Raw genomic sequence first — 16,881 nt, 5'->3', positions numbered from 1 at the left:
TTGAGGAATTAAAAGGCACGCTGAGAATGAGGAAAGGAAATGCATTAAAAAAATTTCTTATCAAAGAGCAAATGCCACCACAGAGATTTTACTTCCCTACTACAGAAGGTGGTGATTCCTACCAGGTGACTGGAGCTGGGGGTATTTTTAGGCATTTAGGGGAAAAAAAGGAAGCAACAAAAAACCCCACTACAACAGCACCAAAAAAACCCCTAAAGCCAAAACAACCCCCCCAAAACCCAGTTCAGGTCCACATTGCAGAGCTGCTGAGCACCAGGAATTGCAGGATGAAGCAGAAGATCCCAGCAATACCAGCAAAAAAACATGGGATGGTCTCAGGTCTAATATGGCCTAACCCAGGTCCTCAGTGCCAGCCCAGCAGCTTCTGTCTCAGTCTTCCCTAAAGGATGATACTCCAGCTAGCACAATCCAAAACTAAACCGGAGTTTTGGACTTTGTTTTCTTCCATCCACTGTTGCTTCTCCCATCCCCAAGGTTCCAAGGACACCCATCTCAGCGGGCTGCTCCTGAAGAAGATGCCCACCAGGAGAAGCATCTCAAGGTCTCCTAACTCACTATTTTCCACTCAATTTTCCCACTTGACTTCGCAGCTTTTACAGTCATTTTGCACCCCACATTACATGGAGCCGCATTACATTAGAAACCAAACAGGCTGAATTTATGATCTTGGTGATTAATTTCCCAGACTGACATTCTCTTCAAATCCATCAATGCCATTAGGTAATTGAATTATCCCAGCAGTCCAGAGTTCCAGCCTCCCAAAGCACACCAACACACATACTTGTGTAACAATCCGGAATTTCAACGTTTAGACATTTAGAAAATTAAACTGCAGCTGGCGGGAGTCTCGCTAATAATGGCAGCACCTGAACCTGTAATGATCCTTCACCTAAGGAAAATTGTTCAAGTTTTTTGAATACCTGTCCCCTTGCAGCCCCTGAAGAGCATACCTGAAAGGAAAGTATGTAGATTAATGCTCCCAAAACAGAAAAGAAAGTTGATCCAGTCCTACAAGAAGAGAAAAAAACCCCAACACCTTTCTCAGTGCAGAGGGTGGTCCATGCTCAGAGAAAAGACCTTCAAAATACACAAAAAACTACACCCAAACCATTGCAAATCCATGTCTATAGGTTTTAATTTCCAATTATTTTTCTGAGATATTCTCTCGAGGATTCCACTTTTATTAAAAATAGACTCAACACAAGACCAAAGATCACAATGTCCCCACCACGCAGTCTGAACCACGAATATCAGACCGAGCTACTTTCAGACTGAGTTTTTAAACGAGTTTTACATGCAATTGAAGAAGTTTCATGCAGGGCCACTCCTTAGACTGCAACAACCGCATAAAACATCTCATTTAGCTTTTGCTCCTCAGGTTTCACATCTTCCCCGACACAACAAAAATGAAAGCAGCCTTCAAGCAGCTGAGTTGCAGAGAAAAAACACAGGAGGAAACTCCTGATGTTGCTAAAACCCAGCCAACAAACGCTGGGTGAGATTCACACCTTCCCTCTGTGGGAACAGGAAAATACTCAGGCAGGGATTTTTTTTCCCTTGTTTCAGCAAAGACTTTTAGGTGGGAGAATGAATTCTCAGTCCCTCAGACATGGACCTTTGTGCTCATTTTTTCTCCTTACTCTATGTGCTGAAAGAGCTTTTTTTTGAATATATTTTTCTCCTCATATTTATTGTATTGTTCACCCCAGATGAATGGCAATGGCTCTGAAGGGGTATTTCAATCACATAAATGAAGAAACACAGCACAGGACAGCTGAACTCAGAAACAAAACATTGGAAGGCAGCAGCTCCCACCTGGAATTACAAAGAGACTGGAGCCTGGAACAATACACGAGTCCATGTCTTTTCCACAAAATTGGTGGGGCAAGGAACAGGCAACAGCAGCCATGTCATCCTTCTTGGCAAGTTATTCCTTAAAGATAGAAGAAGAAATATTGCTGCTAATGTTTATCAATGCTAATAAATTCCTTAATCAAATCCCTGTGGATTGCAGTGAGATCAGAGATGCATTTGGAGAAGGGAACTACGCTTTGAAACAAGTGCTCTGACAAGTCAAGGTGCACTTGGCAACCCCTGGAGTCGAGCAAGGTTAAGCAGCGAGCAGCAAAAGGATTTGTGGGTTTATCTAATCCTCCCTGCAGACTCCTCAGTTGCTTTTGGTAAAGTTCATTCTCTTCATAGCTGAGGAAAACTCTTAAGATTCCTCATTATCTGCTGCAGGCACCTCAAACCTGACCTCTGCTCCGCATTGTCCTCCTATCTCCTTGCCTACCTGCCAGGCACGGTGAAGCGCCTCCGGATAAGATTATCTGCGCCGATGGCCGCCCCAGCTCTCCTGACAGGGAGCGCCGGCGCCTGCCTGTGCAGGTTATTTGTGCCACAGTCTGGCTGGGAAGCAGGAAACCCAGAGTGTGCCCTCCTTGCTCAGCCAGACGCTTCGCTGCGCTCCGCAAACACGGGGCCTGAATCCCAAGGGAGGCGCCTGGGCCGCCGCATCCCTTGGCAGCAGGGCTGGATCTTTATTTTCGGATGAAAAGAAGCAAAAGAAACAGTGGCTCTGCTTTTAAGCATCTCTCCAAATCCCTTTGTTGAGCTGGAGTGGTTCAGCCATCCTTGCCACCACCAGCAGCAACAAATTCCACATAACGATGCCCCCTTTACGAAGCAATTGGTGGATTAAGGAGCAGAGACCGGCTCTCCTGCACTCGAAGAAACCCCCAGAAGGGGTATTTACCCACATACCCTCGCTCTTCCAAAAAACCCATTTATTTCAAAAAAATCGTTACAAATTGCTCAGCATTGTTTTCATCTAGCACAACGTTTCTAACAATCCACTGCGGTCCTTTTTTTTTTTTTTTTTTTTGCCTAATGGGACCACATTCCTTAACAATTAAATCATTTACTAATTCCTCCCCGGGGAGCTGTCCTGTGCACCCAACAAGCACAAACCAACCTAACAGTTCATAGACAAGTGCCATAAAAGTTTAAATGGCAACATTTAGGAGAATTTTTATTTTGGTCTTTGTATTTACGTGAAGTATGAAAAGACAGTAGAGTTACGGAAGTCTACTAAAGTAAATATTTTCAGTTAACTTAAGTTCATCCCTCAAAACCAACCACGTAGATGCTGAATACAATAAAAGAATTCTTGGCGGTTTATCAAAAACATTCGTAGTCTGGGCTGGTTTTAAAGCTCAGGTTTTCCAAAGATGGATCTATCTGGATTAAACACTCCTCTTCCATCAATGCTCATCCATGATACAGCATATCCAGGATCCTCAACCTTTTTAAAGGTCATGCTTTTCAAGAAATAGAAGACAGTCCAAAGACTGTCAGATTATCTGTGCATGATGGATAAAAGCCAAGACCTGGAACGGGCATCCGAAGAGTAACTCTAGGATTCAGGGTCATCTGGGGGATGCCAGAAGTGATTCAAGGTGAAGAGACCAGCAAATAAGACTCAAAAATTATATTGAAACCCACATATTTTGGCTATTTTTACATTTAAAGGGGGTAACCAAAGCATTTGTTTATTTTAAACTATATTTTTCCTTTACTACTTCATGCAGCATCCAAGCAGGACAGTCCCCTGCTCCGCTCCCCACTGCTCCTAACAGGGATTTGCAGTAACTCCTACGAGTCACAGGAACGGAAACCAAGATGATTTTTCCAAGAGAAGCTGAGCAGACAGTTGGAACCACCAAAACTACCAGGGTTGAAAGGGTCCAGTCCAGCCCTCCCCTCAAAGGGGATCACCTACACATAGAACCAGCCTACCCCTAGGGCCCTTAACACCAACAGGGATTTCACAAACTTCCTCCATGACCTGGAAGAGATCTTTAAAGGCACACTAGAACCCAACAGAGAGATGACAAGAGAGCATAGCAGAGCTATGCCTGCATCTTGTTTTAAGTCAGGCATGTAGCTGCAAAAAAAGCAACATAACTCTGTAGGTGTGCGAGACGAGAGCTTGGATGAGACACAGCTGGCTGAGCTCCCCCCGTGATGATCTCACACCAACAGAGAGAGGATCCAACTAAGGAATATCAATATTCCTTGGGAGGATGGAGTGATGGATCTCAAAGGGTCCAAGCAAACTTCAAGCTTGAATCTGGGTACTTAATGCAGAGACAGCACAAGTATCTATACCCAAACCTGGACACGCTGTATGTCTGCCCAGGATAACTGGCTGCCTCAGCAGCCCCTGTAGCTCCTATCTTCTTTGTTTTCCATGATGGCATCGACCCAGGGTCACTGCCGTCCTACCCCGAGCATCCTCAGTGCACCATGGCCTTTCCACTCCTGAGCCCCATCTCCCTTGGCAAAAAAATCTGCCTGGCTGAAGACCTCGCTCTGTCTCTTCATGAGGCTCTTAGCAAAACTCTAAAGAAGGGCTGACAAAAAAACACCAACGGAGCCCAAAACTATGACCCATGGCTTTGTCTCACCACAGTCTGGCACAGTGTGAACAGCCAAAGGCATATGACAACGCTGCATAAAGACATGTCTCATCCCTCTCCAAAGGGATGCCCATCCGTGCCTAATGAGAAACTGCAATGCAAGACGTAACAGCAGAAAGTAATCACAAGAGTAACAATAATCCTTAAATCACAGGTATTTATTTATTTCGTTTTGCCTAGAAAAACTCTGAGGAGTTTCCACCAAAATGCTGTGGAGCTGCTTGCCAGCTTCATGCTGATTATCAGCAAATGGACCCGGACTATCCCTGTTCCCCTCCCAAGACTGACTTCAGCCAGGCCAGATCCTCTTTCAACTGGAGCCTGTGAGCAGCTTAATGAACTCATGGAAAGGCAGTAGGACAGTAAACTCATGGAAAGGCAGCAGTTTAACAGGCTGCAAGGTGAAGATCACTGTGCTCTGCAAGCAGTAGATCACAGATAATCTCATTCTCCGCGGACACTTCCCACCCAATGCAGCTCAAACCACTTCCTTTCGCTTCTCCTCCTGCAGCCCACAGGTAGAAAACGACCAACATGAGACACCTAAAGCCACGAGGAACCCAGTGTGACTTTGCAGACGATCCTGCTGGCAGCAGGATTTTGGACCAAGTGACCTCTTGCGTTCCCTTCTGAGCCAGGCGAGCCTACATTCCTCCATCAGAGGTAGCATTAAGATCATGGGGCTTTTGTTAGGAATAAAAAGCATTTGTGGCAAAGACATGGAACTCTCACCTCACCTATAAGATTTTTCCACAGGTACCTGTGAAAAAGCGATCCACAGATTCCTCCTCACAGACAGAACAACTCTAACACAAGGTCTCTTAAGGTAACTCTTAATAATGGTTTAAAAACAGACACAAAAATTAGATCAACTCTAAAAATCCCTGTTCAATAGCCTTCCCTCCTGAATTTTCATGTTTTCTGAGGTCAAGTGGTTTGTTGAGGTCCACTTTTAAAAGTTTAATTCCAAGACACAGAGGTTAAGACATCGACACAATCACAGGAGCGAGACGTACACGTCACCATGGTGTTCAACCTGTCAAACACAGCACAAGATTTAATATTAAAGAGTCACTCAAAGAAAACAAGGATTATTCCTATTTCCTGTTTTCATCCATTATCTGGCAAGAGTATCACATGTTTGGTTTCTATAGTCTCAACTCCGAACACCTGTGCCCTCACACGTATACCCAGAACTTACAGAAAAATTGGGCCTGTGTAAAAGAAAAATAAAATTCCACAAAAACCAATCTCAATTCCAATGATCCATAGACATCCCATCAGCAGCATTTTGTCCTTAAAATTCCATAAGAAACCCAAGCTTTGTGATAATTCCAGCCATCTAACCTGAAAACATGGCAGAGTATTTTTGCAGCATGAAGCCCAAAGAATTACCAAGCTTCTCCCCAGAGCAGGGAAGCACCCAGACACATCCCAAACCTCCGACGCTACTGCTTCTGTCCAAAGGAATGCTAGAGAAAGTCTCCAATTTGCAAACTTGAGCCGTGATCCTTTAAATATTTATGCTCATGTTTACTTTGTCGAGAGGGGAGAAATCCCGTTCACTCGAGAGGAAGTGAAGCAAACATTGGCATGCAGGACAAAGCCTGAGAAATTCAGATGCTCTTTTAAACCTCAACACAAAAAAATCACCACGTTCCAAAGCTGAAACCTGCACCCAGCCTGTCCCAGGGAGCCAGAGTCCAGGACCAGGCTGGGAGCTTCATCAACAACACAACAAACATGCCTTCAACCCCGCTGTTTCACGTGCAAGAGGGAACACAAATTCCCTTTTATTTACAAACCAAGAGGATGCAGGAATTTCTGAAATCAAGTTTGACTGGCTAAGATGCTTCCAGTGGTTCAACGACCTTGTTTGCTCCCTCATAAATGTACTTTTAAAGGAATTGAGTTCAAAAGTTGCACGGTTTAGAGCGAGAACTAGAACTGGGCAGAAAACAGCCGCACTACGCTCACCAAAACCAACCACCCTGAATGACTTTAGAAACTCTCCAGTCATGCTTGAATGACAGAATCCCAGACTGGTTTGGGCTAGACGGGACCTTAAAAGCTGATCTTGTTCCAATCCTGCCATGGGCAGGGACACCTTCCACTATCCCAGGTTGCTCCAAGCCCCATCCAACCTCGCCTGGAACACTTCCAGGGATAAGGCAGCCACAGCTGCTCTGGGCACCCTGTGCCAGGGCCTCAGCACCCTCTCAGCCAACCATTTCTTCCCAATATCCCATCTAACCCTGTTCTCTGGCAGTGGGAAGCCATTCCCCCCGGTCCTGGCACTACAGCTCCTGATGAAGAGTCCCTCTCCAGCTTCCTTGTACACCCGCTTCAGACACTGGAAGTTTGCTCCCGGTTTCCCTAGACTCGAGGTATTTAAGCTCCAGGACTACAGGACACACGTGGTCCCAAGGCTGTGATGGTGAATCCTGGTCTTCCTTGTCAGCTCAGTGGTGCCAAGCTGCAAAACCAGTGGAGGGACCAGCCCTGTCCCTGTGCTCCCAGTACTCCCCCTGTTGACTTGCGGGCATGTGAAGGAGCGGTCTGATCTGTTCTTCCATCCGGAGCAGAATACTGTTCTCCCAGAAACCAAGCAGGGGATGAGGATTTCAAGTCCAGCCGTACCTTAAGCTAAATTAAGCTTGCACAGATATCTTGGGTTTCATGTTTCCCAAGTGCCCAACCTCGGGTGCTTCACATTCTCTAGGGTTTTCCTGCAAACCTGATCAATGCTCACAAAACTCATCATAAACATCCTGGATAAAAATAATTTAGGTATAAAGCATTCGGATTTGCCTAGCAAAGGATCCCAAAGGTTTGACTGTCTGAGTGGTTTAGTACCAGTGTTTGTGAAAGATGCTGTAACAACAGACGTCATCTCAGGCATTTGATACCAAATCTTAAAATGCAGCTTCCCCACCCAAAATAAGAAGGAAAAAAATGGCTAAAATGTGGAGTTTATAAATCATAATAGGAGCAACAGATGCACAGAACAAACGACTTCACAAAACAGATCTACATTTTAAATACATGATGAACTCAAATAAAGCTTTTTCCAAGTGCTGCTGATGGACACCAGGCCTTTCAACACAGAGGAAAAATCTCTAAAGCCACCCTGATTTATGCATCAATTGCAAAAAATAAATAAATAAGTAAATAAGAAGTTGCATCATCATCAATAGGCCAGGAAACAAAAGCTTATTAGTTGTGTTCCAGGGCTGCTGAATTGCCCTCCCTGCCATCAGCAGCCTGACTGACAGCTTGCAAAACGGTCTTGGGGATCAAAAATCACAGCCAAGAAGGAGGGCAACAGCTGGGAGAGCCTTCATGAGGGAAAAAAGGCATAGAAAACCCTCTCATTTTAACTAAATAAAATGTAACAGTGAGAAAAGCCATTGAAATGGGTGAGTTTACTCAAGGACATAGGGGAAATCGTGTGACTGCAGGACGAGGGGCTGAAAAGATGATGCTCTTCAGGGATAACGCAGGCTCTGACCCAGACGGAGTTTATGGATAAGCTCAGACTTGTAAGGTCGTGCTTAAGGATTCACAGCCCATCACCGCAGCATCCACGGACCTCTCCACGGGAACACAACGCTCCCCTGTCATTTCCTAGCAGTCCCATGGGAAAAGCGTCAGGAAAGCACTTGAGCCGGCCAGAAACCCAATTCTCCACCTAGCAATCTATTTACAGAGCGATTTATTACAGCGCTTGGTTATCGACTGAGCGAGACACCGCGCCGGTTTTCCTCCCGTAGCAGCAAATCTTCCTCTGCCGCTACGTGATTATTTTTTTGATCCGCCGATGGGCAGGGACCGCGCTGCAGCGAGGGATGGGAAAGCCATGATTTCTGCTGAGCTCACGCTCCCCACTTTATCAACCTCGGCTTGATTTGGGGATAGGAAAACGTAAATGGAGGAGGAGGAAGCCGATCGAGAAGCAGAAGGGCGGCAAAACGCCCGGCTCCGAACTCACGGCAGGTCCTAGCGCAGGTCACGTCGGAGGGGGTTTATTTTTTTGGGATAAAGCAAAGGCCCTTTTGGCTACATCTAGGAAAATTCCAGACAGAAATATCTACTGTTTTAACCTTCGGAGGAGCAGTGCTCCCAGAGGGGTCCGGCGTGCCAGAGGGGAACTGCCGTGAAGTCCAACACTGCGCCAAGCAAACCCAGGTATACCTCATTCCGACGGGTGGGAATGGCTGATGGGTACCCGGGAATGGTTCTGCGCGGCGCGCAGGGCTGCCGGAGCCGCGGGGAGACCGCGGGCGATCGCGACCTGCTCCCGTCGCGATGCCCATCGCCGTGGCCTCAGGGCTACTGCCACACTCAGGGAGACAGCCCACGGGCGCACTGGTGACACTGGGGACGCCACTGAGGTAAATCTCCTCCCCCCCAGGCTGGTTTTTCCATGTTCTGCGTGTCCAACCCACCCGCGATGGGGGTGAGCGGCACCGGGCGGTGAAACCCCGCGCCTGAGGGGGGGGAGGGGGGGGGTGCCGCGGGGCTGCCCCGCAACCGCGCACCCACCGGGGGCGGCTCATGCGGGGAGGATCCCACACCACCGAGGGGACTCCGCGACACCGGGGAGACCCCACGGTGCCGGGGGGACTCGCCCTCCTCCGCCGAACAAAGGCTCCCGCCGGGCCCGCGATGCTCCGGCAGGGTTTGCCCCACGACCCCCGCCCCGCCGCTCCCACCTCACGCGCGCACCGGAGGCCCCCGCCCCGCCCCGCTCCCCGCTGCCGCCGCCACCGCTCACCTGGGTGTCGGGGCGCGGCGCATCCCTCGCCCGCAGCCGCAGCCGCTGAGGGGGATCCCGCGGGTCGTTGGCTGAGGGAGGTCGGTTCTGCAAAGAGATCCCGGGGGTCTGTGCTGAGGAGGGTCGGTGCTGAGGACTGTCCCAAGGCTCGGTGCTGAGGGGGATCGGTGCTAAAGGAGGTCCGGGGGTCCCGGTGCTCAGAGGGGTCCCGGGGAAGGGAGGGGAGGGGAGGGGAGGTGCGGACGGGCGCTCCCGCCGCCTCCGCCGCCGCCCGGGCGCTGCCCGACTGCCCGCGCGCGCGCGCCGCCCTCACGCGCCCGCCCGGCGGAGGCAGGGACGGACGGACGGACGGGGGAGGGAGGGAGGGAGGGGGCGGGAGCCGCGCGCCCCGCCCCGCCCCGCCCCGCCCCGCCCCGCCCCGCCGTGGCCACGCCCACGGACGCGCCCCCTGGACGCGCCCCCTGACGTTACGACGCGGCCGCGGCCGCTTTACGGCAGCGCGCGGCAACCGGGCGGCGGCGGCCGGCGATGAGGCGGAGGGTGAGAGCCGGGGCGGGGAAACGGGAGGGGACACGGCGGGACACGGCGGGACACGGCGGGACACGGCGGGACACGGCGCCGGTGAGGCCCCGCCGCTGGGCGCCATGCCCGGGGGTCGCGCAGGGCCGCAGCCGTCGGGGGTCGGTGCTGGTCGGCCCCAGGCCCGGAAGCTTCAGCCCGCGTTTTAAGGGGAAAAAAGGGGAAAACGGGTAAAGGAGGAGTGGAGGTGTGTTACGGTGCTGTGGGTGGTCCCTGCTCCCACCCCAGCCAGGCCCCGGCCCTGCGCCCGGCCCGGGTGCACCCCCTCTGGCCCCGTAATTCCCGTTTATTCCCGCAGAAGCAGCGCTGGGACGAGCGAGCCCTTCCCGGGGCTGCTGGCGGGCTCTGACCCCGGCACCGGAGCGCCGGGACACGCTCGGGGTCAGCCTCGGGGTCAGCACGTCGATCCTCCTCCCGTGGGGCGTGGGACACCCCGAATCGCTTCCTCTGACCGAATTCCCACTCCTGACCAAATTCCTGTGACCTCCAGGTCTTTCGGGCAGGTTACATTCCCTCCCCGTGCTTGCTGCTGCTCCCTGGATTAGACCCTCTCTGCGGGAGGTGAGAGGTGAGTCCATCGGCGTTCGGGTTAAGGATCTGAGCTGCGATCCCGTCGGTACCGACCCCACCGGTACCTCTGGGACATTCCCGGTGCCATCGCTCATCCTCAGGCGTTCTGGTCGCTGAGGGGTTTTTTCCTGTTAAACTCCAGGTTTTGCTCCATCCTGGGGAGCAAAAACCATTGGGTGTTGTTCCTGTGGCTCTTGGTTTCGTGCCCTGGGAGATGCTGTGACACCAAGAAAGGTTCTGAGTTTGGTTGCAGAGTCTCTGGTTTGGCGAATTTGTCCAGAACGGAGAAGTCTGGACATAGTGAGTACAGAGATTGGAATATTTTCCTCTGATTTCAGCACTCATGGCCTGTTGAACCTGCATAAGTGGGATGCTCTTGTATCGTACAGGAATTATAACCTACAGCTACAGAGAGATTATTTATATTTAACAAAAAAGGAGACAACTGCGCTTCCGTTCTGGTTGAGTTGTTTAATTTTCCTCGAGTTTCTCCTCTGGCTCTGTCAGGAAACACAGAAGTCCAGAGATTCAGGCGTCACCCAGCCCGGCTCCTGCTGGTAAATAGAAATTAATGTTCCTTGTCTGCTCTTGCTCCATTAACAACTATCCAGACATGGTATCTAAATCCCATTTTTCCAGGAAAAGTGAATAGTCTGGGGGTTAAACCATAGGGTCTTTTACTCTTCATCTTTAAAAGACAAAACCTTCTCTGTCCCTCCTCCTATTCCCTGGTAAAAATCTGGATTTTTTGCCTTCCAGGTGACCATTTTCCTATTTACCTCCGTGTTCTTTAAATTAGGAACAGGACTCTAGTGATGTGTCACCTTAAACTATTCACTCTGGAGGTTCTTAGCACCTTTAATTTATTAAAATAGACTTCAGGAATTTGATCTATCCTTAGTTCACGCTTCCTTTGCTCTGTCACTGCCTTTTTACACCCAGGTACTGAGGAGTCTCATTCCTTGGCTCTCAAGTGCCTTCAACAATTACCTGCATAGTGGTGTTGTGTGTAATGGTGTGAAAATGACAGGTTTGGGGTGGTTTTTGGTCAAGTGGTGGAAAACAGAGGCTTTGCTTTGTGTCTGGACACAAAGGAGCCCCATCCGTTTATGGATTGAACTCGCACTAATGTCAGCAGCTAATTTGTTAAATTATTATAACTTCAGTGAGGGAAACTTGACCTCTCGCCCTATTGATGCAACACAGCACCGTTTTCAGATCTGTAAATGAAAGGATGGTGTTTGTATTGAAATGCTCCTTCCTTTCTCCCCGCTTTCCTCATCTCAGCACTGGAAATGGGGCAGCTGAAATCCCTTGGGGGAGCTGAGGATTCCAGGGAGTTTGCACAAATTCCAACTATTAATGTGCAAACAAAACGAACCAGCAAGACACTTGTTGGCAACCTCCAGCAAATGTTCCAGGCTTCTGCCAGTATTTATTCCTATTTTTATGAAAACTGAACAAAGTGTGCCTGAGCCTGCAGGAAGAGAGTCCTGGCTGTGGCTGAGCAGAGCTGCTCCCAGTCCACGTCGGGATTTCAACGCTCCTCAGAGGCTCGGATCCACGTCCTGGCTCCTCTGCAGATCCATCTTTAGCTCTAATGGGAGGTTCTCCCAAACAAAGCCACCTCACCAGTGGCTTTTCATAGCCCCACCACTTTGTTTTGGTCCTCGCTGCTTACCTGACCTGGCTCTGAGGGTTTTCCTTGGAGCTGCATGTGGTGAGTCATCCCACAGAACTCACAGGCAGTTTCACAAATACCAGATGGCAATAAAATTAAAACTAGTAGCTAGTGGCAATTGAGCACTTGCTAGAACCATTCTCCTTCCTGACTGGAGGAACCTGCCAAATGTCCTGACAGGAAAAAAAAAAAAAACAACCCAGCGATGTTTCTGCAGAGTGGAAAATTAACAGAGCACGGGATACACGCTTCCCTTGCCTTTAATCCCATTTGGACTGGAGTGGAAAGCTATTGGCTGGACTTCTCCATGTCCAGGAGAAGATGAAGCAGAAAGAACACAATGTAAAGGAAAATTTGGGGCATTTTATGGGGACATACAAGAAGTATTTCAGCAGTGCCCATGTTAAACCCCCAAACAGGATGTTTGGAGGACGTCCAGATCTTTAAACCAGGCTATATTCGGGCAGGCTGAGGAGTTACTGGGATTCCATTTGGATTTCTTATTTTTATACTACAAGGGTTTGCACCACGAGCTTGGAAAGAGTTGGAGCTCGTTAAGGTCGGAAGCGTGTCCAAATACCATTGTGTTTGGCTCAGCATAAACAGGGGCTGCTCCCTTCCTCCGGTGACTCCTGCTGCTCGGCATCTCCGGGATGCACCAGCCACACACAAACGCTCGCTGGCTGTTTCATGCCCCAAACACTCACCTCGGCCCTTCCTTCCCACGTGTTCCACATGGGCCATGGCTCATCCATTCTGTTCCTTGCCTGTCACATGCCAGGGGACCTTGCCAAGATTTTTGAGAGATAAATCCCTTAATTTATGCATCCCAGGCCAGGAAGGGTTATTCTTCATGATTCATGTCACAGTAAGGAGCGTGAATCTACGTCTTCCTAAAAGAACACTCCATTTGCTTCCTTCCTCCTTATCATGATGGAAAATTAGTGAATTATTTATAGTGAATCATATTAAAGTGATCTTATTGTTCTGAGCTTTCACACGAGGCTTTCAGAAATCTGAAGATGTTTTTGTGCTGCCTTTGGGACAGAGGAGGGAATGGTGAGGCCAAACCAGCTCCATGTCACCCCTGTCACAAGCTGTGGCATTTCCAGCCCTGTCCTGGCCAGGAAAGGAGCTGGAGGCTGAGGATGCATCACAGCACTGAGGAGCCTGGAAGGGCTGCGGGGTGTGAGAGCTAAAGGAAAACCAGGGTGGATATAGGGGCTTTAAATCAAATTTCCCTATGGAAAATCTCCTAAATCCTACTCTGGCTACGTAGAGAGTTGTCCTAAAGATTCCCACGGTCGGGAACTGGTTTCTTTGTGATCTCGTCTTGCTTTGTTACTCCTTACTCATGGCTGTGCCTCCTGTGCTGGCGGCCCAGCAGGTTCTCCTGGAACAGGTCATGCCTCTGGCACAGAGCTGGGGCACTTTGTGCTCAGAGAAAGGGACCATATGTCTGTCAGCCCAAAAAGGATTTTACTTAGGGAATACCAACGATGCGAAGAACTCCAGTGATTGTCACTGCACAGGTAAAACACTGAGACACCCAAACACCACCTGACTTCTCCTGGATCACTCCTGGTTTCTGTGCAGGAACTGCTCTGAAACTCCTTTGCTGTGAGGTTCAGATCCTCAGGATGGAAGGTTGATCTCACTGGAGCTACAGTAGGTTGCTGCTCAGCCCGACACCGTATGTTCTCCATCTCTCATGGTCCTTCAAATATCCATCTGGGCATCCTGGGCTCTCGCTCACTGCTGCTGAGAAGGAACTCAAGGTGTTTGTTGGGCTGTATCATGTCCCAGGCGTGATCAATTCCTAACCCGCGTTCCTTTTCTCCGTTGCAGCTCTGGCGGGTCCCTGGAGCGGCGCAGGATGGATCCCGTGGTTCTCAGCTACATGGACAGCCTGCTGAGGCAGTCGGACGTGGCCCTGCTGGAGCCCCCGAACTGGCTCAACGACCACATCATCGGCTTCGCCTTCGAGTACTTCGCCAACCAGCAGTTCCAGGAGTTCAGCCACCGCGTTTGTTTCATCAGCCCCGAGGTGGCTCAGTTCATCAAGTGTGCCCTTAGTCAGGAAGAAATAGCCATATTCCTCCAGCCGCTGGACCTTCTCCGCAAGGAGCTGGTGTTCCTGCCTATCAATGACAACTCCAGCCAGGCCGCTGGGGGCACCCACTGGAGCTTACTGGTCTATTTCAGGGACAAGAAGTGCTTTGCCCATTACGATTCCCACAGTAAATGCAACTCTGTCCACGCCAAGCAAGTGGCAGGGAAGCTGGAGGCCTTTCTGGGAAAAAGAGGGGGCAAAGCCACCTTTGTGGAGGAGAAGGCGCCGGCACAGCAGAACAGCTACGACTGTGGGATGTACGTGATCTGCAACGCTGAGGCTCTGTGCCACGGGTACTTCCAGGGCCGGATGGAGCCTCTGCTGCAGCTCCTCACCCCCTCCTACATCACGCAGAAGAGGTCAGAGTGGAAAGCTCTCATCACAAAACTGGCACAGAAGTGATGGGGATGCACCTCCAGCCCCCCAAAAACTGCCTTCCCAGTCCAAGAGGCAGCACCCCCAGTGCCTGAGGGAGATGCCCATGCACAGGATTGTCCCAAAGAAAAAGAATGTAACCCCTCTAGCATGGCTACACCCCCCAAACACCCCATTCCCTCCAGGAAAAGCCTTATTCTCCTCTGGAAATCACCGGCCTTTCAACTTCTAATAACAAGAGTCACTTTGCTTTCAAAGAAACCCTCTCCATGGTACATTTTTACAGTAATGGCTGTGGCAAAACAGGTTGCTAAAGAGACTTCTCCACCTGTGCCCAGCAGGCAACACACCCTCATTAGGTGGCTTTAGTTGGCTCCAGGCATTGTCCTTCCAAGCCAGGTTTAGCAAATGCCCTTTAAACCCAAGCCCCCGAGTGCTTTATCATGGACAGTTCTAGTTTGTGCCTCCTGCTAATGGTATTGGAGCAATCTGGGATTTAGCAGCCAGGATTTTGTACTTCTGAAAACCTGACATTGAGGTGTCACTGCAAAAAGATGAGACTCCAAAGGAAATGCTACAATTAATTTAAGAAAAACAGAGTCAGTTTTCATCAGCCAGGTGCTCCTAGGCCACACAGCAATGGCTTTTTTTGGTCCCCTGCCCCTGCTTGTTCTTACTGCAAATTAAAACCCAACTCTGAACTGCTGGAAGATTAATAGGAAGCTGAGAAAGCCAATCCTAGGAAAGGAAACTTAATTGAGATGAAAAGCGACACTCACTCTTTGAAGTTTGGGGTTTTTCATTAGGATTTTAGGTCGTCTCTGTGTGGGGAGGGTTCGTCAGCGCTCCCCAACCCTCGTTAGCGTCACTGCACACAGCGGTCGCTGCTCTAACACAAAACCAGTTCTGTTACTGGAGAGAAAAAAAAACCACACCAGGGAGAACAAAAGGACAGAGTTTGAGGTATAAAAGCCAAAGATAACTGCGGGCTCCTTGAAGTCCTTAATGCACTTCAGAAAACTGAAAGACTTCCCCTCCCGTGCTGGATGACGGCTGGGATCCCAGAGTGGATCCTCTCCTTAAAGACAGGCTTAGCAGTGTGGAAAATAAAAATTAAACTGAGATGTCATTGCAGGATAAGGAGTAATCTCTCACCTGATGAGAAGCAAGGATCAGGTTGCTCAGGTGGTGTCTAGCAGAGCAGCCACACCCCAACCCGAGCAGGGAAATCCGGGTTAAATACAACCCTTGGGGAAGGATTGTTTTTAACCTGGAGCTCTTCACCAAAACACCCTCATGGCAGCACTGGGGCCTGAAAAGGGTTGGGGTCGTTCCCCTCCTTCCTAACACTGCCTGGACAGGAGAGCAGCCTCCAGCACCAGCCCTCCCTGGAAAACCCACTCAGCTGGAGCTGGAATGGGATCGAGCTGCTCGCTGAAGGGGATTGATTCACTTTGGACTCCGAGGGGCTTTGCCAGAGCGACGTCACTGCCACTCCCAAATCCCGAATAAAACTCAGACCAAACCGTGCGCTTCCCGGCGTCATCCCGTCCTTGGTGTCCCTGCTCATGCTGTGGCTCCTGCTGCCCCACAGTGTCACAGCATGATGGCTCTGACTCATGCGTCTTGACAGTGCCTTCTTGGCTGATTTAATCTCCCAATCCTATTTTTAGAGGTTGGCTTGGGCTGGGGAGAGAGGAAGACAGGACGGTGGGTGTGGCATGGGGAACAGCAGGGGGATTTGAGGGCAGGGGCTGTGCTCATCCAGCACCACCCTGTGCTCCTCATCCCTGTTTCCAGGCCAGCAAGGTGAGCGTCCAGGGACGTTCCCTGCACCCGAGGCTTTTACATGGCATTTCTTTGCATAAAGAAAAGCAAATAGGCTCAAGCAGGGCGTTACTGGGAAAGCCAACATGCACCGAACGGGCGGGCAGACACCAACTGGGAAACAAAACCAGAGCCTTGAACCACATCCTGGCAGCAGGGACCCCCCCGAAGCACACTGGGGGCTCGTCCCAGTGCTCCTCCAAACCTCCTCCACATCACTGCACCCATGGCTTGTCCCACCACTGGCTTTAACCAGAGTTCCGAGAGGAGACCACATTCCTGGCTCGGGCTCAGCACAGGGACCCCACGCACCTGCTGTTGGAGCACCCAGCAAACACCAGGCTGGGCACATCAGACCAAGCTCCCCACCCCCAGTCCTCAAAACCTCTTTTTTGCGGCCAAGAGCCCCACTTTGAGGTTGGACCCACTGAACACCAACCTGTCTGTTGGAAAAACA

The 16,881-nt window shown here is 50.3% G+C and overlaps 2 protein-coding genes and 1 long non-coding RNA gene across 20 annotated transcripts in view; 1 reads left to right on the top strand and 2 right to left on the bottom strand.

The window, feature by feature from the left end:
- MYO9A (myosin IXA) overlaps nucleotides 1-9,540 on the bottom strand; it is a 176,072-nt gene extending 166,532 nt beyond the window's left edge. For 11 of the 12 annotated variants that reach the window (XM_048317887.1, XM_048317894.1, XM_048317897.1 and 8 more), the window contains exon 1: nucleotides 9,280-9,540. The gene's annotated coding sequence lies outside the window, so the exon portion shown is untranslated. Of the gene's footprint in view, nucleotides 1-1,836; nucleotides 1,955-9,279 lie in introns of all 12 variants that reach the window. The other variant, XM_048317888.1, reaches the window with a different exon arrangement.
- SENP8 (SUMO peptidase family member, NEDD8 specific) lies at nucleotides 8,168-16,127 on the top strand. Of its 7 annotated transcripts, none has more exons than XM_048317909.1 (3): nucleotides 8,171-8,690; nucleotides 10,349-10,426; nucleotides 13,958-16,127. In XM_048317909.1, the coding sequence occupies exon 3, from the start codon at nucleotides 13,986-13,988 to the stop codon at nucleotides 14,622-14,624; it is 639 nt and encodes a 212-aa protein (XP_048173866.1). In that variant the 5' UTR covers nucleotides 8,171-8,690; nucleotides 10,349-10,426; nucleotides 13,958-13,985; the 3' UTR covers nucleotides 14,625-16,127. The 7 variants fall into 7 exon arrangements, with proteins under 7 accessions (XP_048173870.1, XP_048173866.1, XP_048173871.1 ...); XM_048317908.1 differs by lacking the exon at nucleotides 8,171-8,690 and adding an exon at nucleotides 9,780-9,819; XM_048317911.1 differs by lacking the exon at nucleotides 8,171-8,690 and adding an exon at nucleotides 9,858-9,900.
- LOC125332705 lies at nucleotides 11,824-13,961 on the bottom strand. Its single transcript, XR_007206589.1, has 2 exons — nucleotides 12,110-13,961; nucleotides 11,824-12,005 (listed from the first exon to the last, which is right to left on the bottom strand). It is a non-coding gene; the product is annotated as an uncharacterized LOC125332705 (long non-coding RNA).
- Nucleotides 16,128-16,881: the final 754 nt, after the last annotated feature.

This window comes from Corvus hawaiiensis, chromosome 13, assembly GCF_020740725.1.
Source record: "Corvus hawaiiensis isolate bCorHaw1 chromosome 13, bCorHaw1.pri.cur, whole genome shotgun sequence".
NCBI classification, from domain to species: Eukaryota; Metazoa; Chordata; class Aves; order Passeriformes; family Corvidae; genus Corvus; species Corvus hawaiiensis.
The sequence above is the reverse complement of the archived record's forward strand: the minus strand, read 5'-3'. Positions and strand labels throughout refer to the sequence as shown.

Excerpts from the sequence above, each read along its gene's own strand:
- SENP8 (XM_048317913.1), top strand. The coding sequence starts at position 13,986 with ATGGATCCCGTGGTTCTCAGCTACATGGACAGCCTGCTGAGGCAGTCG.